The sequence below is a fragment of the Narcine bancroftii genome, chromosome 2 (assembly GCF_036971445.1).
Source record: "Narcine bancroftii isolate sNarBan1 chromosome 2, sNarBan1.hap1, whole genome shotgun sequence".
Classification (NCBI taxonomy): domain Eukaryota; kingdom Metazoa; phylum Chordata; class Chondrichthyes; order Torpediniformes; family Narcinidae; genus Narcine; species Narcine bancroftii.
The window spans coordinates 58632195-58656789 of NC_091470.1; the positions used below are offsets into that span (position 1 = coordinate 58632195).

The following is a 24595-nucleotide window of genomic DNA, read 5'->3' on the forward strand; positions in this document are numbered from 1 at the left end:
AAGATGTACAGAGAGTCAAATTATTCATGATGCACACAGCTCTAATATATCAAAGGATAGACAACATAATATATAACATCAAGCTAGCCTTTTTTCTGCATTATTCATTCATTGTACTTATTTTACACATCTGCAAATACAAGCTGACAAATACAAAAAAAACATGAGCAGCATTGTCATAAAGTATCACCAGTCACATGAAGGGAGTAGAACTGAAAACTGCTGCTTAAAGGTAAGAAACGCAGAAGGAACCACATGATTCACAAAATGCCACGTTGCAAGTATAGCAAGAAATCAGAGGCTAACAGAATATTACAATTTTTAGCTAGGGGAATTCAAGACATATTAGAGAGTTGGTGAAACCAACAGGAATATTGGATACTTCTGATTTAACCAAATGTGTTAATACATTGGAAGTATTTCAGAGAAGTGTGGAAGAAGTGACACTGAACTGAAAATCTTTGTGATTGGACTTCTTACCCCTTGACTAGCAAGGGTAATGTAACACACAAGCCATTCAGCCTTTTCTTTCTGGAGCAGCCTTGAAAATTTGTACTTCTAAAACTCCCCATCTCTGTAACTCCTCTTGTGTTACTGCTCTCCTTTAACCTTAGCTTCTTGTGCACCCAAGTTTTAATTGATCCACCATTGACAGCTAAGTTATTTGCACCCAGGGAGAAATAGAATTACGAGAATGCCATACAATGATGGAGCCATATTTGGTCAAGAATCTCTCACTCACCAATAAATATTGCAGGCACTCAGAAGCCAAATGCCATTGGTTCCCAATCAAATGTGTTGTCCCATTGCTGAAACTGAAGACTGTGAGCATTTCAGTTCAATCGTTCTCTGCTTATTGTCTTAGTTGTGGGTGCTAGAACAATTTTAACAGACTAACATAATTTATCTATTGAAGGTAAGAGAATGAAAACAAGCAAATCTGTCAAAATATTATTCTGCCTTGTGGAAATTATGTTGTGATTTTAATATCTGTGTTGCTAATTAAAGGTCTCAGTGAGAAAACTGGGAAACATAACATAAAGATATGATTAAGTCAAACAATTGTTTAAAAACAATATGAAGAAGTTGAAAGAAAATAATCCTTAATTCTCACCTTAATAAATTCAAGTTCTGTGCTTGCGGTTGGAGATGGATGGCACATGATATATCTTTCAAAGCTCTTCTCAGATTATGTAACTATCACAAATATATGAAAAATTAAAATATGTCATCAGTTATATTCATTCCTTTAAAATTCTGTCAAAAGAAAGAGCTATTTTGATAATTTACAACTTTTTAGTCACAAAATATATAACCTCTTAGGCTTGCAGCTCAGATACATAAAACAGGACTGTACCAAAATTTAAATATCTTGATCAATCCCAGACCAGTACAAAAAAAAACATCTGGATATAGCTTTCATGTTGGCAATTCCCATTAACTGAGTATGGACACACTCCAAAATCCACAATGGTTCTACTTCATGCAATATTGACTCTGAGCTTATTCCAGCTTTTCCAGAAAAATCTGACTGGCTTGCTCAAGCTATTTCCATTTTATTCCACTTGAATCATAAAACACATTTCTTATGCCTTGGCCTAGTCACTTCAATTACCACTAGAAAATAATCATCAACAACTTGGAATTGAAAATATCCTGCTCCAAATTCAATGTTGTGTCCTGTTGAAGTAAATCTATGGTAGTGTTCTACTCTAATGTTTAATAGAGAAAACCAGGTGTGCTGCCAATGTAGGAATTGAAAATTTTGGTCTAAATATTGCCACCAGTGGTTTACAATCTGCTTCTGGAGTAAAACACCTTATAAGCAGAAATCACCGAAATCATATACCCTCAGTACACTTTGAGCTATACTTTGGGCAATGATCTGGAAAGGGGCCAGCCATTTTACATGCTCCCATAATCACTCTTTGTATTAAATAGTTCCACTAATTCTCTCCTTGACAATTGACACACTAAATGATTTTGCAATGTTTCACCTACAATTTTCTTGAAATTGTATTTCTCTGCCAGAATCTAAACCTAACTATATATTTGATTAATGTCTCTTCTCACCCCTTACGTATTAATGTTCCAGATTTGTAGCTCTCAAAAATCTTTGATGGCACTATATTAAAATGTCACTTCAAGGTTTGCATTATGTCCTGGTACAAGATATCATATGTAGTCTGTGCTGCCAGAAGACTCATTAATAAAGGTGTTCCAACAGATCAGACATACAGTACAAGTATTTGGATAGACAGAGACTAATTAGGGATAGTCAACATGGCTTTGTGCATGGTAGGTCATGTACAATTAATAATATAGAAGCTTTTGAGGAGGTTACAAAGAAAGACGATGAAGGAAAACTGTGGATGTCAATAAGGCTACTACATGGGTTTTAGTAAGGTCTTTGACAAAGTTCTGCATAGAAGGTTGGTCAGGAAGGTTCAGTTGCTCAGTATTTATGGTGAGGTAGTAAATTGGATTAGACATTGGCTTTAAGAGAGAAGCTAGAGAATAGTAATGGAAGCCTGTGACTTGTGGTGTTCTCAAGAAGCAGATTTATTGTCACAAAAAATTGACGTATTGGAAAACTACAGTAGGCGAAACAACATAAAAATAGTGGGCCTGAAAGAAGGCAAAGAAGGGTCAAATATGAAGGAATTTATAAAAGGATGGACCCTGAAGATGCTGGGAATGACAGATTCTCATGAAGAAATAGAAATCGAAATGGTGCATAGAGCACTAGTACCGAAACTGCCACCACATCAAAAACCGAGATCCATATTGGTAAAACTTCTAAGATATACGACAAGAGAAAACATACTGGAGCAGGCAAGAAAGGTTAGAGAAGACAATAAGCCATTGGAATATAAGGGACAAAAAATATTTTTTTACCCGGACATAAGCTTCAAACTTTTAAAAAAGAGGAAGGAATTCAACATGGCGAAAACAATCTTATGGAAGAAAGGTTATAACTTTATATTAAGACATCCAGCAGTACTCAAAGTATTTATTCCTGGGGAACGGAATAGAAGAAAGCCCAAGAATTTGCTGAACATTTGCAGGTCAGGAGAAGAGAGGAGGAAGAGTGACAAGGAAGACCGGCAAGAAAATATACAAAAATATGTAAAAATATAAAGTAAAGATGATGTATATATAAAGATTTAAAGATGGATAAGGGGAAGAAGGGGAAAAAAAAGAGAGCTTTGTTATATGTATAGGAAAATAGTGTTCTCTGGCGCGGGGACTGGGGGGGGGAGAATAATGTTCACTGTGAAATCAGTTGACGCTTGCAAGTAAGTTCGCAAACCGAATGGAAAGGGGAGTTGTGGTTGCCGTCAAGGGACAAGGGGCAATCCAAGGAGGGAAGGTTCATTTGGGGTTAAAGGGTTATTGCTTGTGGGGATTGTTGGGGTATTTCATGTCTTAAGTGCATTGTCATATATTGAGATTAAAAAGGAAAACTTAAAAAACAGTAATGGAAAAAATGGGGATGGAGGTGGTGAAGAGGCGGTAAAGAAGTGAAATTAAAGATATAAGATGGCCACTTTGGACTATATGACTATAAACATTAACAGAATATATAACCAAGTTTAGGTGTATCCCATTGGAAAAAAAATTGCATATAATTTAAGAGACAAAGTTACAATGTTTGAAAGAACCTGGGAACCATATATGGAACATAACAGAAAGAGCAGGCCTCGGACCACCACCACCTAAAATGATAAGAAGGTAAACATGATCAGATTTAATGTGTATAAGTAGATGATATGTCTTTTTTGTTTGTATTCCTTTTGTATAAAGGTATTGTTTTATTGTATTTTATATGCTCAATATTTACTGTTTTTGGAGGGGGTGGGAAGGGGGAAGGGAGGGATGGGGAAAAAAAGAAAATGTCACTGTGAATATTTAAAGAGATGCATCTGTAAATATATTGGTTGATATGGCTCATAGTGTGATAAATAAAGAATTACAAAAAAAATCTCAAAAAAACACAACTACTGCTTAGAAGTAGAATGTGAGAAATCCATCATCTTCAAATTCCTCCAAAGTCCAAGTAGCACCCTATCTTTTTTTAATATAATTTTTTATTTAATACTTCACCGTGAACCATGTTAATAACAATATATACAAATATTCAGTATTATTATATACGAAGTGACATTTTCATTTTTCCCCACCCTCCTCACCCCCTTAACATAACTTAAAGGAGGAATTAAAAAGAAAAGAAGTAAGAAAGAATAAATAAACAATAGAAGAAAACAAAAGAAAAGAAAAAGAAATCATGTCATCCAATATTTCATATTTAATTATTTTCTTAATTGTAACTTATCGCGTCAAGAGATAGAGGTCTGAAATTGGCAGTTTCTAATAAACTATTTGTATGGTTCCCAAATTTGTTCAAGTAAAGCATATTTGTCTTTTTGTACTGTAGGTGATTTTTTCCTAATGGAATACACTTGTTCATTTCTATGTACCATTGTTGTATTTTTAAGGTTGCTTCCGTTTTCCAAGTTATCATTATACACTTTTTTTTTGCTGCAGCAAGCGCAATCATAATAAATCTTTTTTTACCCTGTCAAATATTAGACCTATTTCTTTATCATTCATGTTGTTTAACAGGAAGATTTTTGTGTTTTTTGGTATCTTTTTTTGTAATTCTATTTAATATTAAGTTTAAATCCATCCAAAAGGTTTTCACATTTGTACATGTCCAAATTGCATGTAATGTTGTTCTAGTTTCTTGTTTACAATGGAATCATGTGAGATAGTGTTGGATTCCATTCTTTTAACTTTTGAGGTGTAACATTGTATTGTATCATACGAAACCGAGTATTTATTGTATTAATCATGGTACCTGCACATAGTTCTTTCCATATTTCATTCTTTATTCGTACATTTAAATCTTTTTCCCAACCTTGTTTGGGTTTATATATTGCTTCATCATTTTCCTTGTATTGCAATTTGCTATAAATATTTGTGATCATTTTTTTAACTATCACGGTGTCTGTAATTAAGTATTCATAGCAGCTACTCTCAGGTCATCTTAGACTAGTTCCTAACTTTTTAAAAATAAGTTGTCAACTGATAAAATGAAAATATTGTACCATGTGATATTCCATATTTATCTTTTAACTGTTCAAATGTCAATAAATTATTTCCCAAAAAGCAAAAAAAAAAAGAATCAGTGCTGGGTCCATTGTTGTTTGTCATTTATATCACTTACATTGACCTGGATGATAATGTAGTAAATTGGATCAGCAAGTTTGCAGGTGACATAAAGATTTGAGGCATAGTGAACAGCAAAGAAAGCTTTCAAAGCTTGCAGAGGGATCGGTTCTAGCTGGAAAAGTGGGCTACAAAATGGCAGATGGAATTTAATGCAGACAAATGTGGGGTATTATACATTGGAAGGACAAACCAAGTAGAACAGACATAGTAAATGATAAATACTGAATGTGTTGTAACAGAGGGAGCTGGGAATACAATTCCCTGAAAAGTGGTGTCATAAGTAGATAGGGTCATGAAAAGAGCTTTTGTTATATAGGCCTTCATAAATCAAAGTACTCAGTATTGGAGTTGGATGTTTTAGGAAAACTATACAAGACACTGGTGAGGCCAAATTTGTGTGCTGTTTTGGTCACCTAACTGCAGGAAGGATATCACGAAGATTGAAAGATTGCAGAGGAGATTTACAAAGATGTTGCTGGGACTTGAAGAACTGAATTACAGAGAAAGGTTAAATAGGATAGAACTTTATTTCATGGAGCATAGAAGAATGAGGGGCATAGATAGTGTAGATGCAAGCAGGCTTTTTCCACTGAGGTTAGGAGAAATAAAAAAAACTAGATGACATGAGTTGAGGGTGAAAGGGGAAAAGCTTAAATGCAGGCTCAATTTTGACATTTAAGAAAATAGATGAACAGGTACATGAATGGGAGAGATATGGCTCAGGTGCAGGTCAGTGGGACTAGATGGAGAAATAATGTGGCACAGGCAAAAAGGGCCTGTTTCTGTGTAGTAGTGTTCTGTGATTCTATTTCACACGTTTTCTAACCCTACAAACAGCAACAATGTCGCCTGTCTCTTCTTGCACACTATGGTGTTAATCTGTTTTGTATTTTCCACTGGTATCTCATGATACACTATCAATAAAACCACAAGGCTGGAGTTGCAGAACAACAGGCTTTTAATACCATAAGACTTGGACATGCTCCTGTTCTGGCCCGATCCCAGGACGTGCTAGGGGAAGGACAGAGGGACTTATTAGGGGATTCCAGGAGGTGGAATCACCAAGGGAAGATGGGCCAACCATACAGATGGGCACAGTGCCAGTTACATAGTAGTAGTATACAGTGTGCACCACCACATTCATCGCCTCTTTTAAAAGAAAGTCCTGGGGTGGAAAAGTTCAGTGTTCATAACAATTTCAGCTGGCCCAGTGTTCTTCTGCTCCCTGTGAACCGTCGTGATGCCGGCTGTGGTGCAGCTGCCAGTTCCTGGTTGGGTGGGAGTATGTCAGCAGTTCGTGTTTCTGGGGGTGAGGGCAGGGTGGATGGAGTGCGGATCAGGGTGGGGTGATGGGGATCAGCCATGGTGGTCATAGTACCTGGTGTCTGGGTGAGGTAGGGTGCTTGGGAGTGGATGTGGGAGGCCGTACTGAGTCAGTAGTGATCTCAGGGTGTCCTGCACAGGCCAGGTCCTGGACAAAGTCTGTGTCTTCTCGTCCATCCGGGAACGCCACATGCATACTGGGGGTTGGCATGAAGGAAGTGGACCTTCTCAACTAGAGGGTCGGCATTGTGGCCCTGTACATGCCTCTGGAGCAGGACTGGGCCTGGGGACAACAGCCAGGATGGTAGTGTTGTCCCGATGCTGATTTCCTAGAGAAGGAAAACAGTCTTTCGTGAAGCGTGGCATTGGTGGTGGTACACAGGAGGGATCTAATTTCATAGAGGGCATCGGAAGACAAGTAGGCCTCTGGACTTCAATACAAGGACTGTCATCCATACCATAGCATTTTCCCACTCCACCTGGCCATTCCCCCAGGGATTATAATTCATTGTTCTGCTGGTAGCTATTATCCCGCTCCAAAGGTACTGTCACAGCTTGTTTCTCATAAAAGTGGACCCCTGATCACTGTGGAGGTAGCTCAGGTACCCGAATAGGGTAAAGATGCCGCACCGTACCTTTGTAATGGTGGTCCTATCTGGGCAGGGGATGGCAAAGGGAAAACAAGAGTTCTCATCAACAATGTTGAGGAAGTACAGGTTCCAAATGGACAAGAGCAGGGCCCCTTGAAATCCATCCTCGAAGGGTCAAGTAGTCTTGATCAGATGTGACTTGTCAGGCATTCAGCGCAAACCCAGCAGTTTCTAGTCAGGGTCTGGGCATCGTCAATGTTGTAGGGGAGGTTTTTAGCCTTGACAAAATGAAAGCCTAGTGACACTGGGGTGGCAGAGGTCATCATGGAGATATTGGAGCCGACCAGACTGTGAGCTGGTGCATGTCCCTGGGGACAGGGCATCTGGGGGCTTGTTGAGGTCCTAGGGGTGGTGCAGGATGTAATTATAGGTAGTTATAGGTAATTATCTCCTCAGAATGTTTTCATTTTTGATTTTACCCTACTGTTTGGTGTGACACATGAATGCGATTGCACATTGGTCAGTCATCAAGAAAAATCATTTTACCAGCCAGGTAGTGGCCTCCAGTGGTGCACTGTTTCAATGATTGCCTGAGCCTCCTTCTCAATGGAGGCTCCGGGGCATAGAGGGTGTGGGAGAAGAATGGTACCGGTCTGCCCACTTGGTTGAGGGTGGCTGCTAGGGTGAAATCGGAAGCATCACTCTCCTCCTGAAAAGGGGTGGACTCGTCCACGGCATGCATCATAGTCTTAGCAATGTCCCTGTGATGTAGGTGAAGGCCTCCCGAACTTCTGCACAGAGTGGAAAGGAAGTGGCTTTTACCAGAGGTTAGGCCTTGTTAGCATAATAAGAGAAAAATCCAAGGAACCTCTTCAGAGCCTTGAGGCTGTGAGGCAGAGAGAGTTCCATCAAGGGGCACATGTGGTCGGGGTCAGGCCCAATGACACCGTGTTCCACAATACAACTGAGAATGGCCAGGCATGAACACACACTTTGCTTTGTTATAAGTGAGATTGAGTGCCTTGGCTGTCTGGAGGAATTTCTCCAGGTTTGTGTTATGGTCCTGCATGTCATGGCTCCAAAAGATCACATTGTCCAAGTATGGGAACATGGCCTTGAGCCCGTGCTGGTCTACCATCCAGTCAATTTCCCGGAGATCCCATTGGTGACCCTGAAAGGGACCCTTAGGAAGTGGTAAAGGTGACCGTCTACCTCGAATGCAGTATGCTGATGGTCCTCTGGATGGATGTGGAGCTGTTGACATACCGGTTTTAAATCAATGATAGAGATCTGATTTACCATATGGCAATGCGGGGGAGGGGGTACGCATTCTTGACCAGCACGACCTGGGGCTTGTCCTAAGTTCTATGATCCTTCAGCCAGAAGCTATTGCTCCTATAACTTGATAAGTGCCCTGTCCCCCGTACTGTATCTCCTGCTCATGGTGGTGATCAGCTTGCAGTCAGGGGTGAGGTTAGTGAAAAGGGGTTGGGGGGGTTACCCAGAGGGTGGATACCTCACAGGTCCAACATTGTGGGTGGATTGAGGTGTGTTGATTCATCACACGTGGAGGGGAGGGCGGGTGGTTGCAGACAGTGAGGGGAGGATGGGGCCTGTCGAATTCCAAAGTAATGGTCTTGAGGCGGCCCTGGCAGTCCAACCCCAGTATTACTGGTACACAGAGCTGGGGCATGACCAACAAATTAAAATTGTCATAAGTAGTGCCCCCGTCCAGTTAGTGTTATCATTGCAGTAGCCAGAATCTCTGCTGACTGTGACCTGGATGCAAGGGATATCTTGATGGACTCACCATGAGTGAACAGTTCTGCATTGCTTCAGGGTGCACAAAACTTTCAGTGCTGCCGCCATCAAACAGGCAGATGATGGGATATCCATTTAATTTTCCCCCATCATTGAACAAGTGAGTTGGTGAGGGCTGTGCTGATCAAGTGTAATGGGAGCCAGTACCCAGTCATTGTCGAAGTTGCTGGTAAGTTGGTGGCTTCCACGGTGTGCACACGGTGCTGTTGTTCAGTGACAGAAGTGATGTCAGCCAAGATAGCTGCCCCACTGCCTGCACGGGAGAGGAGATCTGGACTTGCATACTTTAGTGTAGTGCCCTTTCTTGCCACACCTTGAGCACACTGCTTCTTTGGCCGGGCTGCACTTCTGGAGGTGCTTCACTTGACCACAGTAGTAGCACTTCAGGTGCTTGGCACCAGTGGTGAATTCAGGATGCCTCTGTGCTGTGGCAGAGTGGGACCCCGCATCCCCATATGGTGGTGCCCGTGTTCCCCACGAGGTGGCTGTATTGTCAGATGTGAACAAGTCCAAGTTACAGAAGGCTACATTCAGCATTTTGGAGACCTCGATGGCCTTCTCCAAGGTTAGTTCATCAAATTCCAGTAGCTGCTGGTGGATATAGTCTGAGAGGGTGGCTGCTACACAGATGATCTCGTCTGTGTAGACTTCTGCAGTCACATCTTTACAGCCACATGCACAGCCGGGTCCACAAGTACTCTTCAAGGGGCTCACCATGTTGTTGCTTGCTCATAAGCTATAAGGTGCCTGGAGTAGTCCACGTTAGTCTTGGGCCTGTGTGTGCTTTGAAGTTTATTCATGACCTCATCAAACCTCATGCAGCCTCTGATGAAAGTGTAGGCCTGATGGCTGACCCTCAATCGCAGCAAGTGTCGTTTGTCGTCATCGGAACTCGCAACTTGAGCGCTGGCGTGCAAGAAGTCACTGAAACAGATAAATCAGAGCTCGACTGGTTTGAGGCATCAGGCGTTTGCAGACCCACATCTAGTTTGTCCAGCTTTAGTAGCTTGTCCATTGCAAAAAAAAAGGTATTAAAATTGATACACTATCAATAATACCAAAAGACTGGAGTTGCAGAACGACAGGCTTTTAATACCATAAGTCTTGGACATGTACTCCTATTCTGGCCCAATCCCAGGCCTCATGCTGAGGGAGGGACCTGGCGTAAACTCCTTTATTAGGAGATTTCAGGGAGTCACCGAGAGAAGGTGAGCCAGCCATACATATGGACACAGTGCCAGTAACATAGTAATAGCATACAGTGGTGTATCACCAAACCTCAATAATAATGTTTACCCTCAGGAACATTTCCACTTGTTACATAGACAGGAGTAGCTAAGTTACTTGTACTTTGATCTCATTTGCCAAATCCACTGCCTCCCATAACTATTCTTTATTTTTGTTCCTTAAACAGTTCCATTTCTTGGCAAGCTACTCTTTTGAGAAAAAACTTACCAAACACAAACCAATAGAATTCCTGTAGGTCCTTTGTCATGCTTCATGTTAGAGCAAATAACAGAGAGAGAGAAAATTATCAGTAAAATATTCTTTATTGAAGATATATTATCACTGTCAGTGGAAGCTCGTGCAACAATGTATTGAAGTAATACCATGTAGTACTTCAGTTTTCAGATATATTGTACTCCTATGGTTGCATATGCTATAAGGTTGAATTTACACCTATGTAAGAAACACTGCTTCATCCATTTAAATCATATTGGTTCACAGAAGTATGAATAATTTTTAGCTTTGAATTGACAATTTTGGCTCCTCCCACATGCAAATCAATTGATATGCCACATTGAAGTGCCAATTGATGAAGTAGACAAAGACCATATGGTCATACAATAATCATGACTTTTATTAGCAGAAACTCATGGTACAATAATGAAAGACAATAGATGCATATACAGATATATCCAAGGGAAGTGTCCAGTAGAGATAATGCACAGCCAATGTTAGTACAGCAAGGCTCACCAGAGGGGAAACAAGCAGCTTGGCAGACATTCACCACAGTCTCCCCCCCGGCAGAAGGGTTAAAATCAATAGGACAGCTGCTGGGAAAGACTGAAGCAAGCGATACATGGATACCATGTTTGGCCTTGAGATACTCTAACAGCCAAAATATGCCAGTATCTAGCAAGCAATCGAAATATAATGAGATGTTTTATGAATATGTCAGCCTATCAGGTTGTTTACAAATTCTGGTGCTTCGTCTCAGCTTTGATAAACTCACGATCCTCTTTGCTGTAAGAACGGCTCTTAGTGGCAATCAGCTGACACTTGGGGGATAAATCACTGAAAAGGGAGGGAGCTTTGATCTTTAATGTGGACAGACCACAGTAACTAGCGTGGGGGATGCTAAGTGTGGGTAGTGGCCCACCGAAATTTAACACTATACTGTTCATCTGAGATTGAATATCTAACCCCAGTACCACAGGGGCGCAGAGCTCCGGCATAATAAAGAGCCACACATCAGCCAGGCAATGTCCCTGCAAATTTAAAGTAACTTTACACTTGTCCTGTACAGTTTTTGTAAGTTCACTACAAGCCATCGATATCTTTCGGTTCGCTGGATATCTCCACAAATTTAAGGCTCTGGCAACTCTCTCATGGATGTAGCTGTCAGCACTCCCCGAGTCTATTAGACAAACAAGAGTCTCACTCATTGTGGTAGCTCTGAGCATATTGGCAAAGTGATTCCACACCACCCCCAGGATTCCCAAAGTCTGCAACGGGCTAATGGTGGATAAGCTTTTTCTTTGAAAAAACCTAGACCATCCAGTCATGACAACTCTGACTGAGTCCTCGGAGAGTGGGAAGATAAACTGCCTCCTGCCTCAAGAAGCAGTGAGGAAAAGACATGCCAGTGAGCCCAGCAAACCTTCATCTTAATGACTGACTTTAGCTCCTGAAGAAGACATTAGGAATTTAGGCGCTCCAAAATAATTTTAAAGGTTGCTTTAAGTTTATACCTTTAATTTAGTCACTATATAATTGAATTTTTTAATGAATTACTTTTACTTGACTCATGTAATAAAATTTAGTAGCCCATCTATCTAGGTTTCTATTTCTTAAAAAGTATAATCTTAATTTGCTGTATGAATGTGCCAAAAAGCAAACTGGGAAATTCTTAACTGGTTTGCTTGCAGATACTTTTCATTAAGAAATTAAGACTTAACTAGATGGTGGAATTAACAGATTTCTTTTAACAGCTCAGTCCCCTTCTGTATCGCTATTGTTAATATAAAAAGTTATAACTTGACCCTTTAGGAGGTTTAGCTGAGATATACTGAAGTGAATTTGAACATTCAAACCAGTAGCCTGACTATGTGGCTTATCAAGTGTTGAATGGTGGTTTTTTAAAAAAATGTAAAATTGTTTAAACGAATGTCAGTACAGCAAGGCTTGCCAGAGGGGAGACAGGCAGCTTGGCAGACATTCACCACACACATCCAGCTGCAATTCAAATCAAGCACGACTTCTGTAAATCAACCGTGCTTCTGATGTTGATTGGAAAATTAATGTTCATGTGTAAAGTCAGAGGATTTTTTAACTGTGAGAAGTGACACAGGTGACCATCCCACTAATATAAAATAACTTCTCTCTGAAGTGTGCACATAGATTCAGTAAAATGAACATTGGGTGATTAATCCCTCATAGCTCAAGGTCACTAAGGCATAATGGAGGAATATCAGTGTAATTCAGATTAAAATTACATTCTGATTAGGAATTATTGTAATTCACCAATTGACATATAGTTAATCAATTAAGCAGCAAAGTTAAAGTTTAATAATGTTGTTTCAAGCACATGCATACCTTACAATGCACCTCTGCTCGACACACATATGCTTTTGTGGAAGTTGGATCAACCTTTAAGGCATCTGTAAATCTGCGGATAGCTTCGTAATAGTGATCCATGTTTAAGAGGAAAATAAGACCAAGATTTATATGAGCTAAGCAAACTGCTCTGAAAATAAAACACAGGTAATTTCAGTCATACACATCTGCTCTGAGTAACAAATAATAATATCACAGTATTCAGAATTTAAAGCACATTATTCACCCAACTCTCATTTATATTTTTTGAAATATATAAACCTGAAAATATTCATCCATGGTTAGAGCAAAGTTTTGAGCAACAGAGTGGCGTTGCCATACATCAACAATCCCTACACTAAATATTGCTAACTATGAAGTGCTTCACGTGATTATGTCTTACCACTATACCTAGAAAGTGAGCACCAGTACATTACTTAATATAAGAAATTTCACAACAAATCATCCTTTTGATTGCTTCCACTCCAGTTCTATGGGTTCAGGGGTGACTGGTGTCCTCCTGTGCAGAAACTGTAGTCAATACCATAGGGTAAGCTGATAGATAATTTGCAATGTTCAATGCTTATTCCACTGTTTATGAATGCACTCCATATGCTCCAATCAAAGAGATTCAAGATACTCAGTGATTTCCCAACATTTCTTCTATTTGAGTAGTTATGGCCCAGGGGTTCTTATTGGTTGATGAACCTACATTTCTTCAAGGAGATATTGAATTCACCCTTTAAGTATACCCTACCATTTACAATGCATATCTTACCTTAGTCTGTCCTTCCAAAATGCAACACCTCACACTTGTCTGTATTAAATTCCATCTGCCATTTTGCAGTCCACTTTCCTTGCTGGTCCAGATCCCCTCTGCAAACTTTGAAAGCTGTCTTCTCTGTCCAGTACATCGCTAATTTTTGTGTCATTGGCAAAATTGCTGATCCAATTTACCACTTTATCATCTAGATCATTGATAAAGATAACAAACAACAATTGACCCTGCACTGGTTCTTGAGGCACACTACAAGTCACAGGCCTGCAGTCAGAGAGGCAATCATCCACTGCCACTCTCTGGCTTACCCCTTAAAGACAATGTCAAATACATTTTTCTACCTCATCACAAATACCGAGCAACTGAACCTCCAGACTAACCTCCTATGCGGGACCTTGTCAAAGACCTAAGTAAAGTCCATGTAGACAATATCCACAGACTTTCCTTCATCAACTTTCTTGGTAACCTCCTGAAAAACTCCATAAGATTTGTTCTTCTTTTTCTTTGGCTTGGCTTCACGGACGAAGATTTATGGAGGGGGTAAATGTCCACGTCAGCTGCAGGCTCGTTTGTGGCTGACAAGTCCGATGCGGGACAGGCAGACACGGTTGCAGCGGTTGCAGGGGAAAATTGGTTGGTTGGGGTTGGGTGTTGGGTTTTTCCTCCTTTGCCTTTTGTCAGTGAGGTGGGCTCTGCGGTCTTCTTCAAAGGAGGTTGCTGTCCGCCGAACTGTGAGGCGCCAAGATGCACGGTTTGAGGTGATATCAGCCTACTGGCAGTGGTCAATGTGGCAGGCACCAAGAGATTTCTTTAAGCAGTCCTTGTACCTTTTCTTTGGTGCACCTCTGTCACGGTGGCCAGTGGAGAGCTCGCCATATAACACGATCTTGGGAAGGCGATGGTCCTCCATTCTGGAGACGTGACCCACCCAGCGCAGCTGGATCTTCAGCAGCGTGGACTCGATGCCGTCGACCTCTGCCATCTCGAGTACTTCGACGTTAGGGATGAAAGCGCTCCAGTGAATGTTGAGGATGGAGCGGAAACAACGCTGGTGGAAGCGTTCTAGGAGCCGTAGGTGATGCCGGTAGAGGACCCATGATTCGGAGCCGAACAGGAGTGTGGGTATGACAACGGCTCTGTATACGCTTATCTTTGTGAGGTTTTTCAGTTGGTTGTTTTTCCAGACTCTTTTGTGTAGTCTTCCAAAGGCGCTATTTGCCTTGGCGAGTCTGTTGTCTATCTCGTTGTCGATCCTTGCATCTGATGAAATGGTGCAGTCGAGATAGGTAAACTGGTTGACCGTTTTGAGTTTTGTGTGCCCGATGTAATACTAGTAAAATGCACACACTTGTTGACTGTCCTTAATCAGTCCCTAACCCTATCCAAATACTTATTTATCTGATCTCTTAGAACATCTTCCAATAACTTACCTAGAACTGATGTCATGCTCACTGGCCTAAATTTCCTGGCCTTTATGGTATAACCAACAGAAAAGATTTGGAACACAATTTCTGTTCAATAGGTGGCTGCTCATGGAGGCCTGATATTTTCACAAATTTCATCCGGATGTAATTGGCTAACTAACTAAAAATGAAAATTGATGCAGACAGTTACCTGTCGAGCTTGAGTACATTTTCAAAGTCCCACTTTGCAGCCTGCCACTGACTGAGGTCAGTGTACAAGATTCCACGTTGTAAAAATGAATTCAAATTCTCAATGTCATTATTGATAAGCACTGTAAAGTACATACATTAGTTTAGTATGTGGAAAAAAAATAAACTGTATCAGTAAAAATACTATGTCATCTAATTTCAAAGAAAAATAAAACACCAGTGAAATCATAGACTTCATGGCAATTGTATGGTCCAACACTTTTGTTTCAGGTCCTGCATGCATTTAATGTACTAAAACACAGGAGACGTAATCATCAAAACACATAATGCTATTTCCATAATTTTCATTGTGCATCCTCACTCAGTGCCATTTACAGGTCATTCAAGGAGAAGCAGGAATTCACAACCAGGTTAATGATTTAAAATGGACCCGTAATGTTTCCACTGTTTCCTTTACAGAAATTTTGCCTAACCTGCTGGTGTTTATACTATTTCTGCTTTCATTTCAGATTTCCAGTGTCTGCAGATTGTTTTTAATTTTCATTCATAGCCAAGTCTCATATTGGTACTGGAATCAAATTCAGGTAGCATCCTTTTAAGTTTAGTACTCATGTGGCCCTTTCAGGCCACCATCTCATCCATCACCAAGCTCACATCTTTTGCTTGATCAGTCATGATCAAGTCAGTATGATTTTTAATTTGTAAACATTAATTTTATGTTTAAATGCTTATCATCCCCAAATATCTACATAATACTTCCACCAATCCTACTGGTTATCTGCCCAATCCGGTTTTGGATTCCTCTATGGCAACAACCATTTTGGCAATGTTAACCCTTTTGCAGTTCCCCCACAATTCTCATGATGCGTGACCTGATGCCATCAAATTTCATTGGATCCAGAGTCCACTGTGAGGACTCTAAGGGCTACTACTCCTTTTCACCTATATATCACTATGCCCCTATCTCTGGTATGTCTAACAGTAGAACATTTACAGAATTAGCGATGAAGGGACATTTTTAATTACATATTCTGTGAATACAATTTTGTCAGAATGTTGCTTGATTAAGTTGTGGAACACCTCTGCCTACTTGAATACTATTCCCTAAATAATTGTGAGAAATACTTAGTAAAGTTGACCAAGTTGGGAACTCTTTGCTGCATCTGAATTAAATGCCAGGTAGTCTGTCCAGATTTATTCTTTCTCTGTTTGAATGTAACTATAATAATACAACTGAGTATCTTAGTATATTACTTCAGAGGGCATTTAAAAGTCAAACAATGAAATGGACACACACACACACACACACACACACACACACACACACACACACACACACACACACACACACACACACACACACACACACACACACACACACAAAGGAAGAGAAAAGACAAAAAATTTGAACATTTCATATGAAACCTTGACTACACATAATATAAATTGTGTGCACCCTTTCAGATCAAACTGCTAAATCAAAAATATTGATAAAGAAAAAAAAAGACACCCCCCATCCCTAATGATCAAACCACTCCCTCGAGACAAGGCAAACTTGCATATTTAAGAAAAATAGGAAATGAAGGAGAACACTTGGAGACCAGACAGTGCTGTTCAGGAGCATCCAAACAGTCTAATTCATTAAATTATGGTAATACTTCATGAATGGGCCCCACATTTTATAAAAGTTTGTGGCGGTGTGAACAGTGGAAGAAACACAGTCATCACGTTGAGGGTCGTTAATGACTGTTTTTATTCATATTCAGCACGCCCTTTTAAGGGCAGCATGAGCTCAGTCACCTGGTGCATTGTGACATCATAATCACTGCCCAGGGTGCGCGCTGGAAGGGATGCTGGGAATCAGAGAGAAACCTCTGTCGATGACATTTCCCCATGGCTGCCCCGCCATGTGGCGATACAAGTGGGGCCGGTTCCCCGTGAGGATGTGCGCTGCCACACAACCACCGCCAGAACCTGCTACGTGTCCTGTTGCTTTGGCGGCCAGCCTCGGTGCTTCGGCACGGCCGTCTGCACCGGCTGTGATGTCCAGATGGGCCATCTTCAGGTGGCCCACCATAAGAAAAGTTCCTCTCTCCACCCAATGTCCAGGGTGAAGGTTCCACCGGACCGGTGCAGAACTTTGTATGGTACCTCGTACGGTTGTTGTAGTGGTGCACTTTGTGGTCCCCTCTGCACCAAAACTAACTGGGCTGTCGAGCTCTTTGGGGAGATTAAATGACCGGGTGCTGTGACGTGCCGGGGGTGGAGGAGCTAGGGAGGCCAGTCACCTGCATAGGTCCACCAGCATTTTTTTGTCAGTGGCCGTGGTGTCAAGGTCTGGCCTGAAAAACTCACCCGGCAGGGAAAACGGTACACCATATACCATCTCTGCTCCTGAGGCCTGCAGGTCCTCCTTGGGTGCTGTTCTAATCCTGAGGGGGTCCCAGGGTAGTTCGTCCAATCTGGTCCGGAGACCCTGGCCATAACCGATGCCTTCAGGTGCCTATGGAACCTCTCCACCAACCTGTTGGACTGTGGGTGGTATACTGTGGTGTGGTGGAGCTTGGCCCCCAGGAGCTTCACCATCTGAGTCCACAGGCCAGATGTGAACTGCACCCCTCTGTCATTACTGATGTGTGCCAGGACACCAAAACGGGCAATCCATTGGCTGACCAGAGTCCTGGCGCTCGTCTCCGCAGAGGCCTCCTTAATTGGGATGGCCTCCAGTCAGCTTGTGGCCTGGTCCACCATTGTGAAGAGGTAACAATCCCCCTTGGACACCGGCAGGGGCCCGACAATATCAACATGGATGTGTTGGAACCTGCGAACCGCCTGATTGAAGTTCTGGATGGGGGCTTGTGTATGTCACTGGACCTTGGAGGTCTGACACCTGGTACAGTTCCTGGCCAGTTCTGCCACCTCCTTCTTCAGCTTGTGCCACACAAACTGCTCCGTGACCATCCACATGGTCACTGGGTGAGTGAGGTCGTGGATCAGACTGAAGACCTTCACCCTCCAGTGCGGCGGGACCACCGGGCGCGGCGTGTCTGTTGAGACATCACAGAGAAATGTGTCTGGGCTGCTGGGCACACGTACATCCTTGAGTTTGAGGCCTGAGATGGCGGTCGCAAGGCCTGCATCTCTGCATTATTCCTCTGTGCCTGACCCAGTTGCTCGTAATCCAGGCCGGGCACGAGAGTGTTGATGGCTGGATGGGAGAGTGCATTCGCCACTACATTGTCCTTGCCGGGCCTGTGTCAGATGTCGGTCGTGGAATCGGACACGTACAAGAGGTGGCGCTGCTGTCTGGTGGACGACAGATCCTTGGCCATCGCCAGTGCTTGAGTGAGGGGCTTGTGATCAGTGGAGGCTGTGAACAGCCTGCCCTTGAGGAAGTAGCGGAAATGGCGGATGGCCAAATAGAGCACCAGGAACTCCCGGTCGAAGGCGCTGTATTTGAGCTTCGGCGGGCGCAGCTGCTTGCTGAAAAAGGCCAGCGGGTGCCATTGTCCATCAAGCCACTGTTCCAGAACCCGCCCCCCCCCCCTCCACTGCCGTAGCTGAGGCATCCAAGGAGAGCACCATGTGAACCTCTGGCCGCGTGTGCACCAGCAGCGTGGCGCTGGCTAGAGCTTCCTTTGTCGCAATGAAAGTCCACGATAGTCTTTTCTTTTCTGTCCATGAGCGCGAACAATGGGCGCATGGTGCGCGTGGCTCCGGGGATGAAATGATGGTAAAAGTTCAACATCCCTGCAAACTCTTGGAGGCCTTTCAGGATGGAAGGTTTGGGAAATCGTTGAACAGCCGCTACCTTCTCCGGCCCCGATGCAGCCCCAGCTACCGAAATGGTGTGCCCCAGGAACTGGAGGGACTCCTTCCCGAACTGGGACTTCCCCGTGTTGACTGTGAGACCAAAGTCCGCCAGCCAGGCAAAGATTGTGCGGAGGTAGGCTTTGTGTTCGGTGCGGTTGCGACTAGCAATGAGAATATCGTCCAGGTAAATGAACACAAAGTCCAGGTCTTTTCCAACCATGTCCATGAGGCACTGGAACATTTGGGCCACGTTCTTTAGACCGAAGGGCACACACAGGAACTCGAAGAGGCGATAATGGCCGTCTTACCCACGTCGTCTGGATGCACGGGGATCTGATGGCATCCCCGCACGAGGTCCACTTTGGAGAAGACCCGTGCGCCGTGGAGGTTGGCAGAGAGGTCCTGTATGTGTGGGACCAGGTACCTGTCGGAGGTAGTTGCATCATTCAACCGACGGTAGTCCCCACACGGTCTCCAGCCACCGGATGATTTCGTCCAAGGGCCAGACTATTCCCAGTTCCTGGAGTCTGGAGAACTCCTCCTTTGCCTGCTGGAGCTTCTCGCGCTGCAGCCGTCTGGTTCTAGCATGCAGTGGGGGGCCTATGTGGTGATGTGGTGGAAGATCTCATGCTAGGGCAGGGCGGCGTTGAACCGTGGCTCTAAGATGGCAGGGAATTCATCGAACTCTTCCCCTGCGGTGGCTACGGCGGCAATTTTGGGCCTGCGGGCTTCTGCTGTGTCCAGTCAGGTGGAGTGGAATGTTTGGGCGTTGACCAGCCTTTTGCCCTACATGTCAACCAGTAGGCCGTGAGCTCTGAGCAAGTCGGCCCCTAATAGTGCGGTGCCCACAGAGGCTCAGATGAACTTCCAGTTAAACTTCTCCTTCCCAATCTGGATCTGTGCCCCACGGGTGCTGTAGGTCCTGATGGTGGAGCCGTTGGCTGCCCGCAGGGTTGGACCTAGAGATCAGGTGCGAGTCTCTAATGCTGTGGGGGGGGGGAAGGACGCTGAGCTCAGCCCATGTCCACCAGGAATCGGCAGCCAGTGGATCTATCTGTCACATGAAGTAGGCTGTTTGTGTGACCAGTCGTCGCAGCCATCAACAGCGCCTGGCCTTGTCATTTCCCTGAAACCCGCAGGGCTGGCGGCTCTTACAGACTTAAGCTCCCCAGCGCTGGTGGTAGAAACACCAGGTCGACTGGCCCTCCTCTGGCTTGGTCTTGGGAGCGGCTTGTGGTTGGCTGGCTCCTGGTCATGCCACCTAGTTGAGGTCTGCCTCGTTCTCCCTCCTCGTGCGCCAGAGGGCGTCCGCACGGGTTGCCCTCCTTGGGTTCGAAAAGTCTTCATCTGTGAGGAGCAGCTGGATGTCCTCCAGCATCTGTTCCAGGAATATCTGGCAGAAGAGAAAACAAAGCTTGTGGTTTTCTGCCAGGGCCAGCATTTCATCCATCAGTGCTGACAGTCTAGAGTCCTCAAGCCCATCGAGGTGAAGGAGCCTGGAAGACCGCTGCTGGCTAACCAGAAAGTTCCAAGCAGCAGGTCTTTGAGGGTGGTGTACTTGCCTAGGGGGTGGTGGATGATGTTGTCCACCTTCGCTGCCATATCTTGGTCCAGAGCGCTCACGACATCGTGGCATCTGAGGAGATGTTGTGGAGTTGATATTGTGCTTCAGTCTGCCCAAACCACGTTCTTGATCAGTGGGTCCAAAAGGGGGGAAGCTTGATGGAGACAGCGTTAACCTCTGCTGAATCCATGGTGTTTTAAGTCCATAAAAATGTCTGGGCTTGTCGGGGTCACCACTGTGGCGGTGTGAGCAGTGGAAGAAACACAGCCACCATGTTGAGGGTCGTTAACGACTGTTTTTATTCAAATTCAGTGCGCCCCTTTAAGGGCAGCAGGAGCTCAGTCACCTGGTGCATTGTGACATCATAATCACTGCCCAGGGTGCACGCTGGAAGGGATGCTGGAGTCAGAGAGAAACCTCTGACGTCACCATTTCCTCATGGCTGCCCCGCCACATGGCAATACTAGTGGGGCCGGTTCGCCATGAGGATGTGCGCTGCCACAAGTTCACCTTTACATCTTTTACATTAGGTCTGATTTTTTTTCCTAAACTTAGGAAGGACATAACCTCCTGCAACCATTGGGTCTGGGTAAATGGAATACTTTCTTTCTATTTCATCAGAATTGCCCATTTAACTATCAATGAAGTAAAAGATGAAATTTGGAAGTGACAAACCTCCACTCCTTTTTTGGTGTTTGAAGATGAACTTTATTTAAACAAAGTTGTTTTCCTTGCTATATGCACGAGGTAAAACTGAGTCCAGTGATTAAAAATAAAAAAGAATTTGGAATAAAAATAGGTATAGACAGGAAAATGTATAAAAATTTATTCTAATCGAATTAATACATCCTATAATAGTTATAGACAAGGGTGACCATCCCAATAATAAAACTGATTAAATGTTGCAAAAAAATTTAGTTCAATAAATGTTTACAACTCTTAGTGACTATAATTCCAAGATACGTAAACTGATCATTCACTATTTAAAAAGGAAATTATAATATCTTAAAGACTCCTCTTTAGGGGTAATAAATCACTCTTATGGAGATTTATTTTATAACCTGAGAACTGGCCCAAATGGGAAAATAGAATTAATATGTTTGGTATAGAAACTTCTGGGTTTGAAATGAAACGCAAAAGGTCATCTGCATATAGAGGCTTTATGTTCAACATTATTCCTAATTAACCCTGAAAAATCTCTACACTCCTGTAAAGCTATAACTAGAGGTTCCAATACCAAATCAAAAAGCAAAAGGCTTAAATGGCAACCTTCCCAAGTTCCCCGATGGAGCCTAAAAAAATTTGACTGTTGTGAGTTTGTACAAATAATGGCCGTGGGACATAAATATAGTAATTCGACCCATTTTAATAAAATCTGGGCTAAATTTAAACTTTTCTAAAATAGGAAAAAGATAGTGATATCTTCCACTGAAGTTTTTACAATGATCTCTATGTTTCATGTTCATCATTATAGGCTATTTACAAATAGTGAATACATTGTCATTAGATAATCAACTTTTCTTTATACCTTTACAAACACTAACTACAATGAGGATTTAATGTACAAATTACCTGAAACACTAAGGTCCTGTAAAGCTTTATGTGGATGAACCTTGCGTAGCAGGCAGCCTCGATGATAGAAAGCCACCCAGTTGTTAGGCTCCAAATGAATAGCAACAGACAGATCCACAATTGCTTCTCTGAACAGTCCGAGCTTAGCATATGTTTGTCCACGATAACTCCTACTCAGACCAAAAAAGGATCACAATATATATGATATTCATAAAAGATTTTTTCATTTCATTAAATGTAATGAATAAAATATTGATCAGAGTCAACTGTCACTGGAGAACACTTATAGAATGCATCAGTGCATTCATGCGGATACAGTACACAAATTATGCTTGTCAAAATCCATTTTTTCAATTCCTTATTATTATCAATATTATTTTACATTTTCCAGCCCTTCCTGACCGCATTAGGGTATATCAGTAATATTAATCAGTATGCAGTTTATGCATTCGTTATGGAGGTTAATGTTACTGTACGCCATGTTCTAAAATATTTTCAATATTTTCCCATGACCAACACTGAGATCGGGTTCTGAGGTTGCTACAGAATGCAGGCCACCTTGTTTTGTCCCTGTATAGTCCCTAAGAGGCTCTACTCATGGGTCAGAGCAATTCTCTGCAATCCCATCTCTAACTTCCTCTTGGGAACCTATATTCAGTAATTAAACTGCATTTCACAACATCCAAATCTATAAATCAATTAGATTAGATTAAACTTTATTGTCATTGTGCCTGTAAAATACAAAGCCAATGAAATACAATTAGCAACCAATCAAAAATGTAAAAAAAAATGTTAAGCACAATACAAATAACTACGTGCAAATAAAAACAAGCACATTCAGCAAGTAAACATTGAGCCTGCCAGTTCAAGAACAAGGGCTTCTGTAGCACCCACCAGATGGGAGAAGAGCAAAAGTCTATGATTTGGGTGTGATGCATCCTTGATTATGCTCTTTGCCCTGCCCAGACAGCATTCCTGATAGATATTCTCAATGGTGGGCAATTGAATGCCGATAATCCACTGGGCAGTTTTCACCACCTGCTGAAGTGCTTTACAGTCTAATGTGAGACAAATGCCATATCACACTGAGATGTGTGGTATGCACTCAATGGTGCATTAATAAAAATCCATCAATATTCTGGGACAGAGGTGTACTTTCTTCATACTCTGCAGAAAATAAAGAGCCTGTTGTGCCTTTTTGATCAGAAGAGTTCAGGGACCAGATGAGATCATCGGAAATGTGGACACCGGGAACTTAAAGCTTGATACACGTTCCATCACAACTCCAATGATGTAAATAGGGACATGCGTGTGGCTTCCAGCAGGCCTGAAATTCACAGTGATCTCCTTGGTCTTCTGAGTGTTGAGTGCCAAGTTGTTGTCGGCACACCACGGGGCCAGGTGCTAGACCTTGTCCCTATAGGCCATCTCATCATCCCCTCTGATCAGGCCAACCACTGTGGTGTCATCTGCGAACTTGATTATGGAATTAGAACCATATACAGGAATGCAATCATAGGTGAAAAGGGGATACAGGAAAGGGCTCAGCACACAGCCTTGGGCATGTCAGTATTCAAGGTGAGAATGAAAGAGAAGAGATTGCCTAACTTAACAGATTGGGGTCTGTTAGTCAGGAAGTCCAAGATCCAATTACAGAGGGATGAGCTGATACCAAGCTGACAAAGTTTGGCAATCAGTTTGAAGGGAATGCCAAACTAAAGTCAATAAACAGCATTCTGACATAAGAGATAGAGCTCAAGCTAATCATTGAAGCCCTAATAAATGCTTGGTGGCTCTGAAATGAACATGTCAGAAATGAATGAGTGCCCTCAATACTGCACACTTCAGTGATTCTGTGGCTTTGAGTAATTATATACAGGGGATAGACTTAATGTCAGTCCATGAAACAATTATAGCTATAACTCAGATGTACAATAATAATGTCCAAACAATTGGAGGGAAGTTGAGAAAAAATGTTGACAAATATTTGGAAGTGAAAAAATAATTGTATAGGATTTCAACTATCCTAAAACAGAACCTAAATGGAGTCCCATTTGATGTAGGCGCCATTATCTTTTGTACAACAGAAGCAAAACATGTTGTCTGATAACAACAGCCTGGCTGCTAAATTTCTCTCTAGAATCATATGAAACTGCAAAAAATACCTGAGGAGAGGGGGAACGTGTCTGTGAAGTTGGTCTACATATGGTGCATCATGTAGATGGGCATTGCATAACATAATGGTGATAGGATAAAGCTTGCTGCCAAGGAGGTGATTATTTTGAGATTGACTAATGTCAGATAGCATTGGAGAATTTCAATCCATGCATTTTTATGTTTGGGGATCTCCTCCAGCCTCTGCAGAAGTGATAGACTTCCCACGACCTGTTTTTTAAATGGTGGTAATGGTTAGCATAGCGGTCGGCACAATGCTATTACAGCTCTAGCAACCTAGGTTCGAATCCAC

At 42.6% G+C, this 24595-nt stretch overlaps 1 protein-coding gene across 7 annotated transcripts in view; it reads right to left on the minus strand.

The window, feature by feature from the left end:
- The window catches only part of ttc6 (tetratricopeptide repeat domain 6), a 249087-nt gene that overhangs the window by 103912 nt on the left and 120580 nt on the right, over window positions 1–24595 (minus strand). For all 7 annotated transcript variants that reach the window (XR_011351280.1, XR_011351281.1, XM_069916775.1 and 4 more), the window contains 4 exons: window positions 22129–22298; window positions 15181–15301; window positions 12789–12939; window positions 1115–1197 (listed from right to left, as the gene is read on the minus strand). Coding sequence is in view for 5 of the 7 variants with exons in the window: in XM_069916775.1 (XP_069772876.1) it covers window positions 1115–1197; window positions 12789–12939; window positions 15181–15301; window positions 22129–22298 (525 nt within the window). In the remaining 2 variants the exon portion in view is untranslated. The remainder of the gene's footprint in view (window positions 1–1114; window positions 1198–12788; window positions 12940–15180; window positions 15302–22128; window positions 22299–24595) is intronic.